At 41.6% G+C, this 15220-nt stretch overlaps 1 protein-coding gene across 1 annotated transcript in view; it reads left to right on the forward strand.

Annotated features, from left to right (window-relative positions):
* The first annotated feature begins 231 nt into the window (after nucleotides 1-231).
* Nucleotides 232-15220, forward strand: part of ATP2C1 (ATPase secretory pathway Ca2+ transporting 1) — a 119747-nt gene continuing 104758 nt past the window's right edge. Inside the window, exon 1 of the mRNA XM_024747854.1 lies at nucleotides 232-632. Within this exon, the coding sequence (XP_024603622.1) occupies nucleotides 525-632 (108 nt within the window). The 5' untranslated portion in view covers nucleotides 232-524. The remainder of the gene's footprint in view (nucleotides 633-15220) is intronic.

Raw genomic sequence — 15220 nt, forward strand, 5'->3', positions numbered from 1 at the left:
TAGAGCTGAGATGTTGCTGAGGGTTGTCTGTGTGTGCTCACGCTGATAAGAATTCTGGAAGGAAACAGGAAAGAAACACATGTCATGTCCTCTTTAAGAGCTAGAAAAGCTGTCAGAAGAATTAAGATTAAACCTCATGAGAGTCTGTGGGTGTGGAAAGTCACCAGCTACCTAATATTAACATAGCTTTCAACAGAATGCTGTTGCTAGAAATAGGACAGCCGCACCACTATCACTAAGCAATTTGCATTCGGCGGACCAGCCCCTGGATTCTTCCTGGCTCCTGCTGCCCTCTGGGCATTGCATTTCTGGATGCTTTTAGGACGGCGTTGGGACGTGGCTGTCTGCTTTCACCGAGAACTCTACCCAAAAGAGGAAGCAGCGCGGAGAAGGTCTGCTTTGTTTGCAGCCAAGTGGTCAAGCTACAAGCAAATCTCTAGGCATCTGAGGAATTGTGCAGCTTCTAGATTTCATGTGGTTTCTGACAGGGAGGGGCAAATAAGGCTCTTCATGCTTTCCTCACCATGGATAATCTGTTGCCTCAGTCAAGATTCTCTTATTTCAAAAAATATCCCCTCCATGCAATTAGAAAATATTTATCGATGCTGAGAAACCAAAAAGACGAAGAACAGGTACCATTTTGTTTACATTACCTTTAAGGTTAATGGGGGTTGGATTCTGGGTGTTGCCTTTATGTCACTTGGTGATTTATTTTCTGCTAGTTTACCTGTTTGTAGGCACAAGTCGGCACTTGCTTTCAGCTGTTCAGATTTGGCAAAGGAGCAAGCCGGCATGTGGGGGATTTATTTGAACTTGGAACATTTGGATCCTGAGATTAAGCTCAAGTTCAGTTAAAAAACAAACAAACAAAAAAATCAAAACAACCTCTTGCTTTCCTTTCCTCTGAATAGCTGGACTAAACTATCAGAGTTAAATTGTGTGGATTCCTTGAAAATTTTCTCAGGCATCAAATACAAATTTTTAAACTATTAATGTCTCGACAAAGAATAATAGCAGGCCCTAGAAATACACTTGTCTTTTTGTATATATTTATGGCTATGTTAATATCACCAGGATTTGCCAAACAAAAATCATTGTGTAGACTGTAAGTATGATAGCCTTAAACAGATCACTAATGAGCTGTGAAGATCTTTCAGAAGTAATTAGTCACTTTTTTCGTGGAAATTAGGGGATGGAGCACTGCTGATTTTAGTCTTTTTAGCCAATCAAAAGTTAGAATTTCTAGTAGTAGACTAGCAAGTGGGAGTTTAAATATTAAAAAACCTGCTAAAATGTTTGATCACTTCTTTTTAAAAACCATGCATTCATTTTATTGTTTTGAGATTTATATCATTCTATCCCTTACAATCTATGAAAAAAGCATTTCTAAAAACTGCTTTTCTGAATTGTACCAAATTGTAAGAAGAAGTAGCAGTATCTGATTCACTTAAATCTGGTGGTTCACTTAGGAAAAAGATGGCAGTGGTAAAGGACAAATGTGTAGCCACATCGAAGACCCAAAGAGTCATAAACTGCGTGTGTATCATGCTTGTAACTAGAACTGCAAAACCGCATGGGAGACAGTAGCACTGTCCTGTATTTGAACAAGATGCCCTACTTAATAAAACACTTCCAAGATGTGCAAGCAAAGGTCGGCAGACAGAAAATCCTCTAATGACAGGTTTCCCAAAAAGTGGATGCATAATTTGGAAAATGAGAATTATTATTACTGTTTGAGGGGAAACTGCTCTTAGTGCTTTAATGATTTTACAAGTGATGGAAATTCAGACTGTGCTCACTAAGGGAGCTAGGCTGGTCCAGATTATCTCTTATTTAGTCAAGGTGTCGAGATTACAAGGAGATCTCCTGGTTTCCAAGTCTTAGCGCGTGCTTGCTTTTGAGGTGGAAAGCCAGAGACCCAGGTGCTTGTTCTGGATTGGCCACGCTGGCACAGGCTCCTTCAGGCCTCATGATGGGGGGAGGGGAGGGAGTAACAGGGAGGGGGAAGAGGCTAAAATGATGGGGCTGGAACTGTGGAATGTGGATTAAGTGATTTTCCCCCCCTTTTCTCAGTATTATAAATTTTCAGAGATGTGGCTACATTGCTTGTACAGTTTATTTTTATTTTTATTTTTTTGGCGGTACGCAGGCCTCTCACCGTTGTGGCCTCTCTCATTGCGGAGCACAGGCTCCGGACGCGCAGGCCCAGCGGCCATGGCTCACGGGCCCAGCCGCTCTGCGGCATGTGGGATCTTCCCAGACCGGGGCACGAATCCTGTCCCCTGCATCGGTAGGCGGACTCTCAACCACTGTGCCACCAGGGAAGCCCAAGTTTATTTTTTAAGCGTTACAAAATTCGTACTAAAGACTATTAGAGTTTAACAGGATCCTCTGACTTGGACTGAATGGGTGGTCCTCTCCCCAGTTGACAACCATTTGGGATGATCTGGAACAGCTATGAGCATTGTGCTGATATCTTAACTTGCTATATAAATTAATGGACAAAATAAGAAAAATAACATTCAATTCCTTTCTGAAACCAGTTAACAGCTCTGCAGCATAACGTCTCACAGAATTAGAGAAATGAGGTCAGAGTCAATCATGGCTAACCTTGGGAAGCTTGTTGGAAAGTTAGAAAGGAGGTTAGTAATGCCTATAGTTTTAGGACCTGCACTGGCTGTCTCTAATCCTTACATTCCCATGGGATGGATCCTCATTACAAAGGTACGGGAAGGCAGACTTTGAGACTGTAAGAGGCCTTGCCCAAGGCCACCCAGCCAGAAAGTACTGAAGGCAAATTTGAACTCCCGTCTGCCTGGCTTTATACTGTACCCATTTTGCCATGCTTGATCTCTTAACAATCTAGTGACAGCAACAGAGCTTATGCTGCCCTGCTATGGCTTCATCAACTTAAATCTCTTCTGCCATGTGTCCCACAGATGAGGGATCAGAAAGTACAAGATGACTAATTAATAGACAAGAACTTGGGATGATCTGGTGCCTTGCTCTCTCTTGAATAGAAAACTTCTTTCTGAACAAGAAATAAGATCTAAGACCTGACCTGGCATGTCTTGCCTATTTAATGGTAAATCTGCTCAGAAGGAGGAGAGTGGTCTTGGGGGCCAGAGGGCACGTACAAATAGCTATATATAAAGATATATTTTTGGAATTAGACCTTTGAACTAGTATAATGTCATCTTCCAACAAAATTAATACACATAATTTTTTTTATTATCTCTCCATATTCTTATCTGAAAATGCAATCATGTTACCATTGATGTCCTTGTATATAAATATGGACACAAATGTTGACCTAGCCAGGACTGAATACTGCCCTAACAGAGCTCTGCTTTGTCATCTTGTTTTGTGAAATTCCTTTGATGATTAAGCAAATTTTTTCGTATATATTGTGTGTGGAGCATTTTTATAGGTGATGAAGATGTAAAAATGGATCAGGTGTAGTGTAACCCCTCTGTGATGCTTACAGTCTTATTAATTAGTAGAAAGAGCTGTACTCAAGTGTTTATAATATGAGGCAAAAACCATGCACTGCAGTCATAGTAGGTATTTCTGGCTCAAGACCTGTCCTGATAGTTTAAAATGAGGAGAGTGGTCTTTGGGGGTCAGGGGTTATGTTTAGTAGCTACACTTTAATTAAGGATTAGAACCAGATTTTGTTTTGGAGGCTGTTCTGAAGTTTCCCTTCAATGGCTTAAGAAGAGTTTTCCAGTTCAAACAGGATCACTGAAGTTTTATTTCTTGCTTTGTTTCTCAGTGAATGCTAACCTCAGTGCTGGGTTGTTAAATACGTATTTGGATTTAATTTGAACCTTAGAAACTTAGTTCTTCATTTTGGCTCTTATACCTGCTCTGAATAACAATATAAAAGTTAAGGACTTCCCTTACACACACCCAAAAAGCTATGTTGAGATTTGGAATACTGCATAGGGTGTTGGGTTGCTGATGCAGGCTTTCCTCTCTAGGTAAAATGATAGAAATTTTACTACAGCTTGGTTTAAGAAATGTTGAGTTTTTAGCTCCTTAAAGTAAGTGTGTTGTTTATATCTTGAGAGTATACCAAAGTTATCCATTTTTAAAAGCCTCTGAAAAAAGTCATGAAATGCTCAAATGACATCTCAGGGGAAAACTAGAGGCATTTGCCCCATGTGCTTGGGTAGACAAAAAGCTTTATTTCTTTAGAAGCAGAAGGAAAATGATGATCCTTGTATAATTTAAGAGAAGGCAGAGATTCTACCCCATTTCTGTGGAGGAATTTGCATGATTATATATAGGTAACATTGACAGTTAAATTGCTGTGGTAACACAAAGCTGAACCTTAATATTTGTGACTATTAAATATGATATAAAAGTTGACCTATTTTATCATGGTAAATGCAACAGTCTCCTCTATCTGAAGGGAGAAATTAAAAAAAAAAAAAAGCTGTTTATTTACCAAAGAAGTCTCCAACAGTTTTCTTCATGACTGAATCTGTTCGGGATGCTGTAACAAAATATCATAGACTGGGTGAAAAACAACAGAAATTTATTTCTCACAGTTCTGGAGGCTGAAAGCCCAAGATCAAGGTGCCGGCAGATTTGATGCCTGGTGAGACCCACTTACCAGTTTCAGATGCTGACTTCTAGGCTGTGTCCTCACGTGGCAGAAGGGGAGGAGGGAGCTCTCCGGCTTCTCATTTACAAGGTCACTAATGCCATTCATGAAGGCTCTGTCCTCATGACCTGTCACCTACCAAAGGCCCCTCTCCTAATACCATCACACCAGGGGTTAGGATTTCAACATAAGAACTTGGGGGACACAAACATTCAGTCTGCAGCACTCCATAGCCTGTAAATGTCCAAGGATTGTAACTGGTGGCTTTCGCGAAGATGAATGGCTTTCATGGCACCCACTCTTCATACTCATCCCCTCTCCCAAACCTCTTCTCTATCTGAGAAAATGCACCACCGTCCATCCTGTTACTCGGGCAGAGAGCTCAAGTCGTCTTTGGCACTTTCTGCTCCCTCGGTCAATGTCTAATTTATCAGCAAATCCTTTCAATTTTATCCCCAAATGTGCCTCCAATCATTCAGTCTACTTCTCCCTCTTGCCACCCTAGCCCAATAGGCCATCCCCCTTCTTGTCCGAAGTACTGTGATAGCCTTCTCGTTGGTCTCTCTCCAGCCACTGCTGTCCTGTCTAATGGGTTCTTCACACTGCAGCTGGTGGGGGGGCGGTGTGGGGTGGGCGGGGGTCTTCTAGAGACAAACCTGACCATGAAGCTCCCCAGACCCATGCTTCTGATCTTTCACTGGCTTCTACTTGTTTTTAGGATAAAGACAAGAGTTCCCCATCACAGAGCGCTGTGCAGTGTGCAGTCCAGCCCGATGTGCTCTCCTGCTGCACACTTGCCTGGCCTCCCTCTGTTCTCTGCACTCCAAATACAGTACGCTTCTCCTCTCCCTGCTTCCCTGCCGCATCCTGGTCAGGGCCTTTGTCCCACTGACCCCTCTCTATTCTCCCCTCATTAATACCTACTCTTCCTTCTGATCTTAATTCAGTATGAGGTCACTGCGGGCAGCCTTTTCTGACTTTCCCACCTTGGTCCTCTCTCTCAGTAGTACTTTGGAGGCACCTTATGCCTCTCTGTTGCTGTACTTATCCCAGTAGCAATTGTGCACCTATTTGTGGGACTGTTTGATTCCCAGAATGTCCTGGAGGATAAGCAAAGTACCTGTTGGGTGGAAGGCACTGAGAACAAGTTTGTGGAGTTAGCTCTCAGGGGCCAGGTGCTGTAGGTGGCAGTGGTGAGGGGACTAGGGGGTAATGAATGCTCTTCTGAGACAGAGGTGTTTGAAGGAATCCTGAATGTTAGGCTCTGTGAGGAAGAAATTTAAGGGGTGATTTTTTTGTGTATGCATTTGTTTTTTGTGTGTTTCACAAGACACACAGGGCTAATTTGTAGAGAAAAATGGAGGTGCATTTGGGAGGTTCCAGAGGAAATAACCATAACTAATGGGCTGAACTGCAGGGGGAGGTTGTGATACAATAATAAGGATGGACTTTCTAAAAAGGAGAGGTAAAGAGATGGGCCACCTTTTGCAGAGGGCGGGGTATGTGACCCTCCTCAGGGGATGTTGTAATGACAGTTTCTGCATTTTGAAAGAGAAGACTGGATGACTCACAGGACCCCTTTCAGCCCCAAGATTCTGGTGCAGTGAGCAATAGAAAGATGGACGATTCAGACACCTTAGGGAAAAGAGCGGGCACAGATGCAGCAGCTAGAGTTCACTTGTTTTATTCAGTTAGTGGTAAATACTCCACAATCTGAGCATGTTGCTCTAGAATCTAAGGCCAAAGAAGATAGAATCAAATGTCTTTGGAGATTCAGGTAGCATGTATTCCTCCATCAAGGAAGGGAAATATAGCTACATCCAGAAAACACCTCAGGTGAAAAGCTTATGCACCAAGGACTAGCTTTTCTGCACCTGATCCACAACTGAACTACTTGTACCCATAGTTTTATAGGTTTTATAACCCTCTCCAGTATAAAGGTAAATAACTAAGTATACTTATGCAGTCATTGATGAAATTCAGGTTATTTTCAGTGGAGAAATTTCAGGTTATTTAAGTGGCATCTTAATCACTTTTTTTTCCTTAATATAAAAAACCTCTTTTACTTTCTTTTTTCCTGCATTTAGTGCTGACAACTAGCTGCTTATTACGGTCCCTTTTGAAGGTACCCCCCGCTTCTTGTCCATATTGTCACAGCTGTGAACTGTTAGACATGCCTGGGAGACACCTGGACCCTGAGTTAACTTCTGAGCTACCTCTAATCTTGTTATCTGCTTCTAAACTTTCCTAATCTACTGTGCTCAGATGTCTTTGAAACACAGGATGAACTGGATGAACACCAAAACCTTTGTCTTTGAAATAATTAACTACCTTAACTCAAATGTAAAACCCTTTTTTGTGAACCACGGCGTAGCTTTTTATGCAGATTTCTAAATTTGCTATCCTATCCTATTTCTTACACAGTTTGTCTGTAACATTTTATTTGCTAACTTTTGTTCAGAATGGAAGATGACATATTTTCTCACCTCGTACAAATAGTTTCACGTCTTAACAGAAAAAGGAATGAACTTCCCACATATGTTGTGCTGCTCATAATTTGCTGTGAAGAGAGCAGGAAAGATGCTGGAATTATCTCTTTCCTATTCATCCTAAAAGCAGCATATTAGTAAGGTTATTTCAAGTAATACAACTTGGATTATACATTCAAGAATAAGGAATTTAAAATTTTTTCTAAATGTCTTGTATGTGCCAGGCGCTTGGCAATGTCCTTTATATACATTGTCAGTTAATCTTCATAATAACCTTACAAAATTGGTGGTATTATCTCCATTTCATGGATGAGAAAACTGAAGTTTCAAGATGTAAGGTAACTTGGTACATAGCTTATACGTGATGGCAGTACGATTTTAACTCCAGGTTTGCCTGTCTGACTCTACAGCCTGATTCATTGCCTCATACAGAGATACCTCCCATAGGTAGGGTCCCTTTCTCGCCTTCTTTCCCTTGCCTCATCCCTTCTTTTCCTCCCTTTTTCCTTGGTGTGTTCTCTCATTAATTAAGGAAAGGGGGTTTTAAAAATAAACTACTGTGCAGGAAAGACACCTTAAATCCTTTTAGGTGGAGATCCACATTTTTGAAAGGTTTGAAGGTTATTCAATTTGGGGAAACTTCTTTTAAGAAAAAGAATACAAAATTATAAATATTAAATTGGATACAAAGTGAAGACTTAGAATGAAATCACAACAAATTACAAATCTGGGTGACAAATACAATAAATATCACAAAATCTAAAAAAAAATAAGCATTTTTACTAATTCAAGGATGCATCCTAAGGTGTCTTCCTCCTACATTTTTGGACTTCAGAGTCTTTAATCATCACTTTATGTGAAAATGACTTTCTAATATTTTCTAAAGCGAGAATTGAAAGATAATTCAGATACTCCTAGCATAGTAAATTTATACTTGGTTTTTATTAGAGTCTAGAAAAGTTCTATAGACTAGCTTCTGGCTGTTTCTCCTTTACCAGCCATACACTTCAGGTGCTGGGCACCACTGGACACATTTATATAAAGATTTTAGGCCTTGTGATTTAGTACAGTAGGTAGTGGGAATATTCCTGGATGTCCTTTCTCTACCAGGACAGCTAGCATTGACCTAACCATACACAGACATGACTACAAATCACCTTTATATATCACTAAATACAAATAAAATCTAAATATATCCCCATCTCAACTTCCTTTAAGCCAGATCCAGAATTTTGCTCTTGGCTGTTCCAGTGCTACATGATAGGAGAAGTGTGAAGGGGGAAAAGTCAGCAAAAAGAGTACTCTATAATCAACTGCAGTTAAAATATCTTTTGCAAATGTTACCAAACCATGAGACCATTGCTAGAGTCTATTTTAGGACCTTAAAAGGGGCATCTGCAAGTGAGGGGCCCTGAAACTTAATTTTCCTTGGTTTCCAAGAAAATCCAGCTCTGGAAGAATGGTATAACAAACAAACAAAAAACAAACAAAAAGGTGTTTTGCTACAATATGCAAGAGTCCATGCCATAGAGCGGCTTCCAAAGTAATGAATGAGATCCTGTTCTGAGCAGCTTGAGCTCCCAAACCCACTGAATGAAGCAGAGGATATTCTTTCAGTGTATTTTGTTCTATAGTAAATAGTACCATGGAGATGAAGATGTTCTGGTACTGCTAAAACTCAAAGGTCCGGGCTTCCCTGGTGGCGCAGTGGTTGAGAGTCCGCCTGCCGATGCAGGGGACACAGATTCGTGCCCTGGTCGGGGAAGATCCCATATGCCGCGGAGCGGCTGGGCCCATGAGCCATAGCTGCTGAGACTGCGCGTCCGGAGCCTGTGCTCCGCAACAGGAGAGGCCACAACAGTGAGAGGCTGGCATACCGCAAAAAAAACCCACAAAAAAACCCTCAAACCCCCACCCCCATTCCCATTTATATTTACAAAAGACATTATTTGTAATGGGATTATTTGCAAATACAATAGATCTCAAAACTCCTATATTGGTCTAATTAATATTAAATACACCATTTACTATCCTTCCAAGCAGGCCAGTTAACACACAGAGAGAAAGAGCACGTTAATGCTGTTAAAGACTACACAGTCGAAAAATTATAGCAGCACTAAAGACTTTAAGATTTCATTGAGATGTAATCAAGCTTTTGTAAACTCATCTGTTATTAGCAATTATAACATAGGTACTATAACTTGTCTCTGGGTAAAATCACCTTTATGTTGGATTTCTTTACTGAATTATTCTCACTGGTAATGTATTCGAATACCCAGATTTCTTGTGTACATTTTCTTTTTAGTGGAAACTCTTGATTCATCTTACTCTTCTTCCTTTGTTCTATGAGTAACTGTCCTTATAATTGTGTCCTGTACCATTTACCCTACTATAATATTTACTACTAAACTGGACTATGGCCTATATGTACATCTCAAAATAAGTAAAGCATATTATAGAAGTATTTTGGTCTTATATAATGAGTGCATAATCAAATTGTTTAAAGTGATTGATTAGTGTAAAATCCTATTTCACTAATGTTGAAATACTACCCGCTGCCCGACATATAATTTTTTTTTTTTTTTTGCGGTACTCGATCCTCTCACTGTTGCGGCCTCTCCCATCGCGGAGCACAGGCTCCGGACGCGCACGCTCAGTGGCCATGGCTCACTGGCCTAGCCGCTCCTAGCCGCTCCGCAGCATGTGGGATCTTCCCGGACTGGGGCACGAACCCGTGTCCCCTGCATCGGCAGGCAGACTCTCAACCACTGCGCCACCAGGGAAGCCCCCAACATATAATTTTTGTATAACACACTTAAAAAATTTTTTTTTATGCTCTCTGAAATGTTACACAGCTTGTTTTGTTTTTGAGGGATGAAACTTTCTCTGAGGAATACACTGTTTCAAGAGAATGGCAGTTTTTACTTATGAAGCTTTTTTCCCCTCTTCTTTCATCTAACTGGTGCTGCTAAAGCCTGATACACCTGGTCAAAGAAGCATTGTTCCAAAGGTCCTGAGCTGATATAGGAAAACAAAGGCTGACTTCATAGCCGGGAACATAACCATAGCTCCACTGCCACTGCACTGCACTTCTGTTCTCTTCTCTTCCAGCATGGCTATGTGGATGTGATGCTCAGAGCCACTTAAGAGGGGAGAAGTATGATCTCTTTATGGTCTTAATGCCCTTTCCCTGGGTCTTTTAAAATAACTGGTCTTAAGCCAACAGGTGATTACTCAAAGTTCAAAGCCCTTTATGATTTAAGAACACTGGAGGAGGTTTAAAATTCTGATATACGCTCTCAATCATTCTTCAGAATTGAGGACTATAAGCACAATCAAAATATTTTTACATGAAAGTTTTATGTTTCTTGTAAATCAGCACTTAAAGTTTAGCACCTGAGGTACGAAACTGCAGAATGCAGGGCCCTACCCGCAGAGTTGCTAATTCAGTAGGTCTGAGGTGGAGCCCCAAATCTGCATTTCTAAAAAGTACTAAGGTGGCAGGGATCATAGTTTGAGAACTACTGATGTAGATCATTTGATGACGTATATTTTCAAAATCAAAGCTTACAGGGTTTGCTGTACCTTCTCAAGAATAGTGCATGTGCCCTTCAGAAGATGGAGAGTCGTTGCTAAAGCCAGGGGGATAGTGATGATGACTTACAGCTTCACAGGTCCTTATTGACCATTTCCTGCCCACAGCTGCCCCAGCCCTAGTAGCATGACAGAATGCTTAGTAATGCAAGAAATCATTAAAGTGTCTTTGCTATAAGAATATAACTGAAAATGTTATCTTTTTAGTTCTTTTGTAGCTGTTTACTGATTAAACTGATGCAGCAACTGACAATTTTGTTGATTTAAATTATGGAATATAAAAAAGGTATAATAGTTGTTATGTCCTCCCTACTATCTAAAGCCATTATGAAGTCTTAACATTAAGACCTAAGTCATCTTGTCTAAGAATTAAGAGTAGATGCCGTGGTCCCTAAGGAAATAACTCAAGACTGTGCTGGGAATTACAGTTTTTTGACTTTGTCAGACATTGATATGCATGCCATCAAAATCCAAAGCACAAGCTCAGCTGAAATTTCCTACTTGCATAGAAGCAGCCACCTCAACATTGTTATCTTTTAATTTCAAATGGTTACCTGAGTTCAAAATCCAAGTCTGAAATTTCATCTGTTCTGGGCAGTGCTCAATATTTAACACTTCTTGCAATGACTAGTACTTATTCCCGTTCAGATCAAGTTGTCCTAGCTAACGCTTTGGAGATGTGAGTTCATTTTTAAACCTTTGAAAATCCCTTAATTTTTCTTTGCTTTAAAGGAAAGTAGCAGCTCATGTTTTAGTTTGATCATAGAAAGCAAGAAGCAAAGTAAAGTTGGGATTATGTTTATTCATTCAACAACAGACTATTTTTATGATGACCATTTTCTAGATTACACATTTATTCGATAGGTCTTATATATTTACTATAGACAAAATATTTTGGGACCAGAGATGAATTATGCCAATTTGGAAACTGGACAGAATAGCTTTTAAATGGGTTAAATTTTTTTTTTTTTTTTTTTTTTGCAGTATGTGGGCCTCTCACTGTTGTGGCCTCTGCCGTTGCAGAGCACAGGGTCCGGACGCGCAGGCTCAGCGGCCATGGCTTACGGTCCCAGCCGCTCCACAGCATGCGGGATCCTCCCGGGCCGGGCACGAACCCGCGTCCCCTGCATTGGCAGGTGGACTCTCAACCACTGCGCCACCAGGGAAGCCCTAAATGGGTTCATTTTTATCTCATATCTTGGGGTATATGTAATATTCTATGTCTATTTTCCATGGAAATAATGAAGTGCAGAGTTGGCTCTTGGACATGAACTCACACTCACTTTTCATCCTTCCCTTTCTTACCCTCACTCACCTGCACTCCTGACCTGCCCTCATCTCCAACCCAGAAGATTGGTAGTACTACATACCAAAGATCCTAAATATCACTGCATGCTCAGAACCCTTGAATGGGGAAACTGAGTCATACTTGGAATCAACTTCTTTAAAAATAAAAGGAATATACTTTAAATTTCCTGTTTTTTTCTGCTCATTTTTGAGCCCATTTTATTTTTATTCTTGCTTCCAGTTTTTACTCTTCCAGTACTGCTAAGACATAGAACCAAGAAGATGTATAGCAGTTCTGGCAGGTGGTTGTTATGACACTCATTTCATAGGACACTTCTTGCAAAAAGACTGTATTTCCCCAGACTTGACCCGTAGCAGGTCCCTTATCTTATAAGAAGAAAAATACTTCTGTTGTTCTGTTGGAGTAGGTTGACTTACAAAATGAAGAATTGTCTTTATATGCTCGTAGAATATTCCACTTAAAATATGACTTTTTAAAGAATATTCCACTTAAAATATGACAAGTTTTTTCTTTCTAGCAGCTATGTAAAATTCCTTAATTATTAACCTTTGGTACTTAAAACAACGTTAAAAGACTCTTTAAGACATTGAGGAAAGATTTAAAATAATCTTTTCTAAGTTAATTTTTAAATCCTAAAGGCCACATATATCTTTATCATCCAGGTTTCTAAAAATGCCAGCTATCAAATTTGATATTAAAACAGGATGCCTCACAACCTTTGTGTAATAAGGCACAGTATAAATAAAATTAGAACATCACGTCTGTCCTTCCTCAATCTTCCCTATTTGTAATATTTCCCTAAGCAGAGATGCCTGACAAATTTCCCCTCTATCGCTCACGTGTCCACTTTTTGCATCAGATCTATTTAATTTTGCAGGTTAAATATTCAGAACAAAATGGGAGTAAAGATTTTTAGAGCACTGATTTCTAAAGAATTGAGAGGAAACTTGAACATAATACATTTCGTTGCCATCAATCTCATTCTACCTCATAACAGTCCATACTTTTGCTTATTTCTCCGTATGATAATCTTAAACTTTTATAGAGCTTATAATCCACAACCTGTCTTCATTTTATCAGATCTTCACAACAATCTTTTGAGGGAGAAAGGGTAGTTGTTATGCCCAGATTTATATATATTCTCTTAATATATATGTATGTATATATGTGAATGTGGGTACACACATATATGTTTGTATGTGTATGTAATGCAGTGTACCTATATTTTAGTCCTCCTTCCCCGAGATGAGGAAGTGGAGATTGCTACACAAAAGTTTCATGGTGGGTCAGCTGGTCAGAGAAGGAAATGCTGGGAGAAGGAAGATTTCTGAAGCTTGTGGCTCTCACTGCTCTGGCTTGAATATTGTTAATAAATGCTGCCTTTCATATACACAGGAAGTCAAAGTTGGTGCTACTGATATTGGCTAGCTTGGTACAGGCATAGAACAGAAGCCCACTCTGCAGAGATATGTTGATGAAGCTTAGGGATCAGCTAAGTGGTTGAAAGCTATACTTTACGGGTTTTTGCAGCTCCAGTGCCTTGGAATTTGTGAGATGATGCATGAAGTAAGTAACAATTCTTCTGAACAAAGCTGGTGTTATCCAGTTTCTTTTTTGACTTGGCAATAGGAATAATGGCTTTCACAATTTAGGCAACCAAAGAGTAAAATTCCAGTGTAAGTTACTTTAGATATAAGCAATGGAGTGATAAATCTTGGGGGGTGGGTAATTAGGAATTCAGTGTCAGTGCAGGAGTACTGCAGTTCACAACAGATAATTCTGAAAAGTTGCCGAAGATAAAATGTTTGAGCTCATTAAAGCAGTCCAATAGAAAATTATCCTCTATTTTGTAAGATCATATGTTAATAACAAATAACGTCTATGTCTATACATTTCTTACTTTAGAGGCTTGCTTGTGTTTTTAATGTGATGCTGTGGTGGTGTCAAGGTCCAGTAAGTATAGTAATAATCATTACAAATTGATTACAGCACTGGGCAAGAGATAGCACATTCACTGTTGCACCAATCATAGCCTTATGTGTATCACCACTAAGTGGACAAAAATCATTAGGCATGCAAGCCAAAGGTGGTCATATACATAGTAACTCCAAGACTCGAAATGTTTCATCTTGACTTTTATGGTTTCACTTCTGAAATTTAAAAAAGTGACCTTGCCTAATAAAATCTCAATGTTTCTTCAATCAAGAAACCTGCCCAGGATTTTTGATCCTAGACTAGTTCCACTTAACCTGGGCCAAACAGAACAGGTAACCCGGTCCGTTTGTTATCCTGTCCCCTGAGTTCTTTGCAGGATGCGCTGGAACTCAGCAGGTGTAGACCTGCCCTCTAGTGGATCTGGGTGCGCGACGACTTAGGTTCAACGTCTGCTGTATCTGGCTTGACAAGGATTATTAAACTCAATCGTCTATCAAAAGTGACCTGTTGGGGGTCTGGGTTAGGTGCTGAGCAAGTGAAAAATTCAAGAGGCAAAAAAGAACCTGCGGCTGAAGGTAATGCCCGTTCTTCAGCTTCCATCTGGGGACGCGAGGCTTTTAATTGTTCCAGCCCCTCTGGTTGCACACTTGAACGCATGCGAAGCCCTCCCCTGATCTCTCGGAGCTCTTGGCTCTCTTTGCACGCGGGCGCTGAGGCAAACCCCCACCGGGATGGAACTTTGGGAAGTGGCCCCGCGGGGCCCCGCTCCGCAGTCAGCGCCAAGTAGCCGTGACTGGCTTGCAAGTGAGGCAGCGGGGTCCCCGCGTCACCTGCCCAGATTGTGACGGCCGCCCAGCGGGAGCGGCTTCCCGCTGCATCGTCGGGGCGCTCAGACACCTCGTGGGCCCAGAACATGGCTGCGCCTGCCCGTTCGGTCCGGGCTAGCGGCTGCTTCCTGAGGACGCGCGGCCGGCGCGGGGAAGCTGGCAGTTCTCTCACGCTTGCGCCCGCGGGAGCGTAGAAACGCCGGGCACGTCTCCGGGGTGGCCAAGGGTCCGCCGCAGGGCAGGTGGGGCCGGGGCTAGCGCCCCCGGCCAAAGCCCCACGGGGCGCGCGGTCGGGCTCCGCTCATTTCCGCCGTCCGTGCCCGGGCGTGCAAGTGCGCCTGCGCGCGCGCCCCTCGCGGCGGAAGTGGTGGCGACAAAGCTCGGTCCGCCTGGCCCCGGGAGTGCGGGGCGGGCCCGGGGTGCGGGGCGCGCTGGGGCGGCGGGCGGTGGGGAG

This window comes from Neophocaena asiaeorientalis, unplaced genomic scaffold (assembly GCF_003031525.2).
Source record: "Neophocaena asiaeorientalis asiaeorientalis breed wild unplaced genomic scaffold, Neophocaena_asiaeorientalis_V1.1 scaffold33, whole genome shotgun sequence".
In the NCBI taxonomy this organism is placed as follows: Eukaryota; Metazoa; Chordata; class Mammalia; order Artiodactyla; family Phocoenidae; genus Neophocaena; species Neophocaena asiaeorientalis.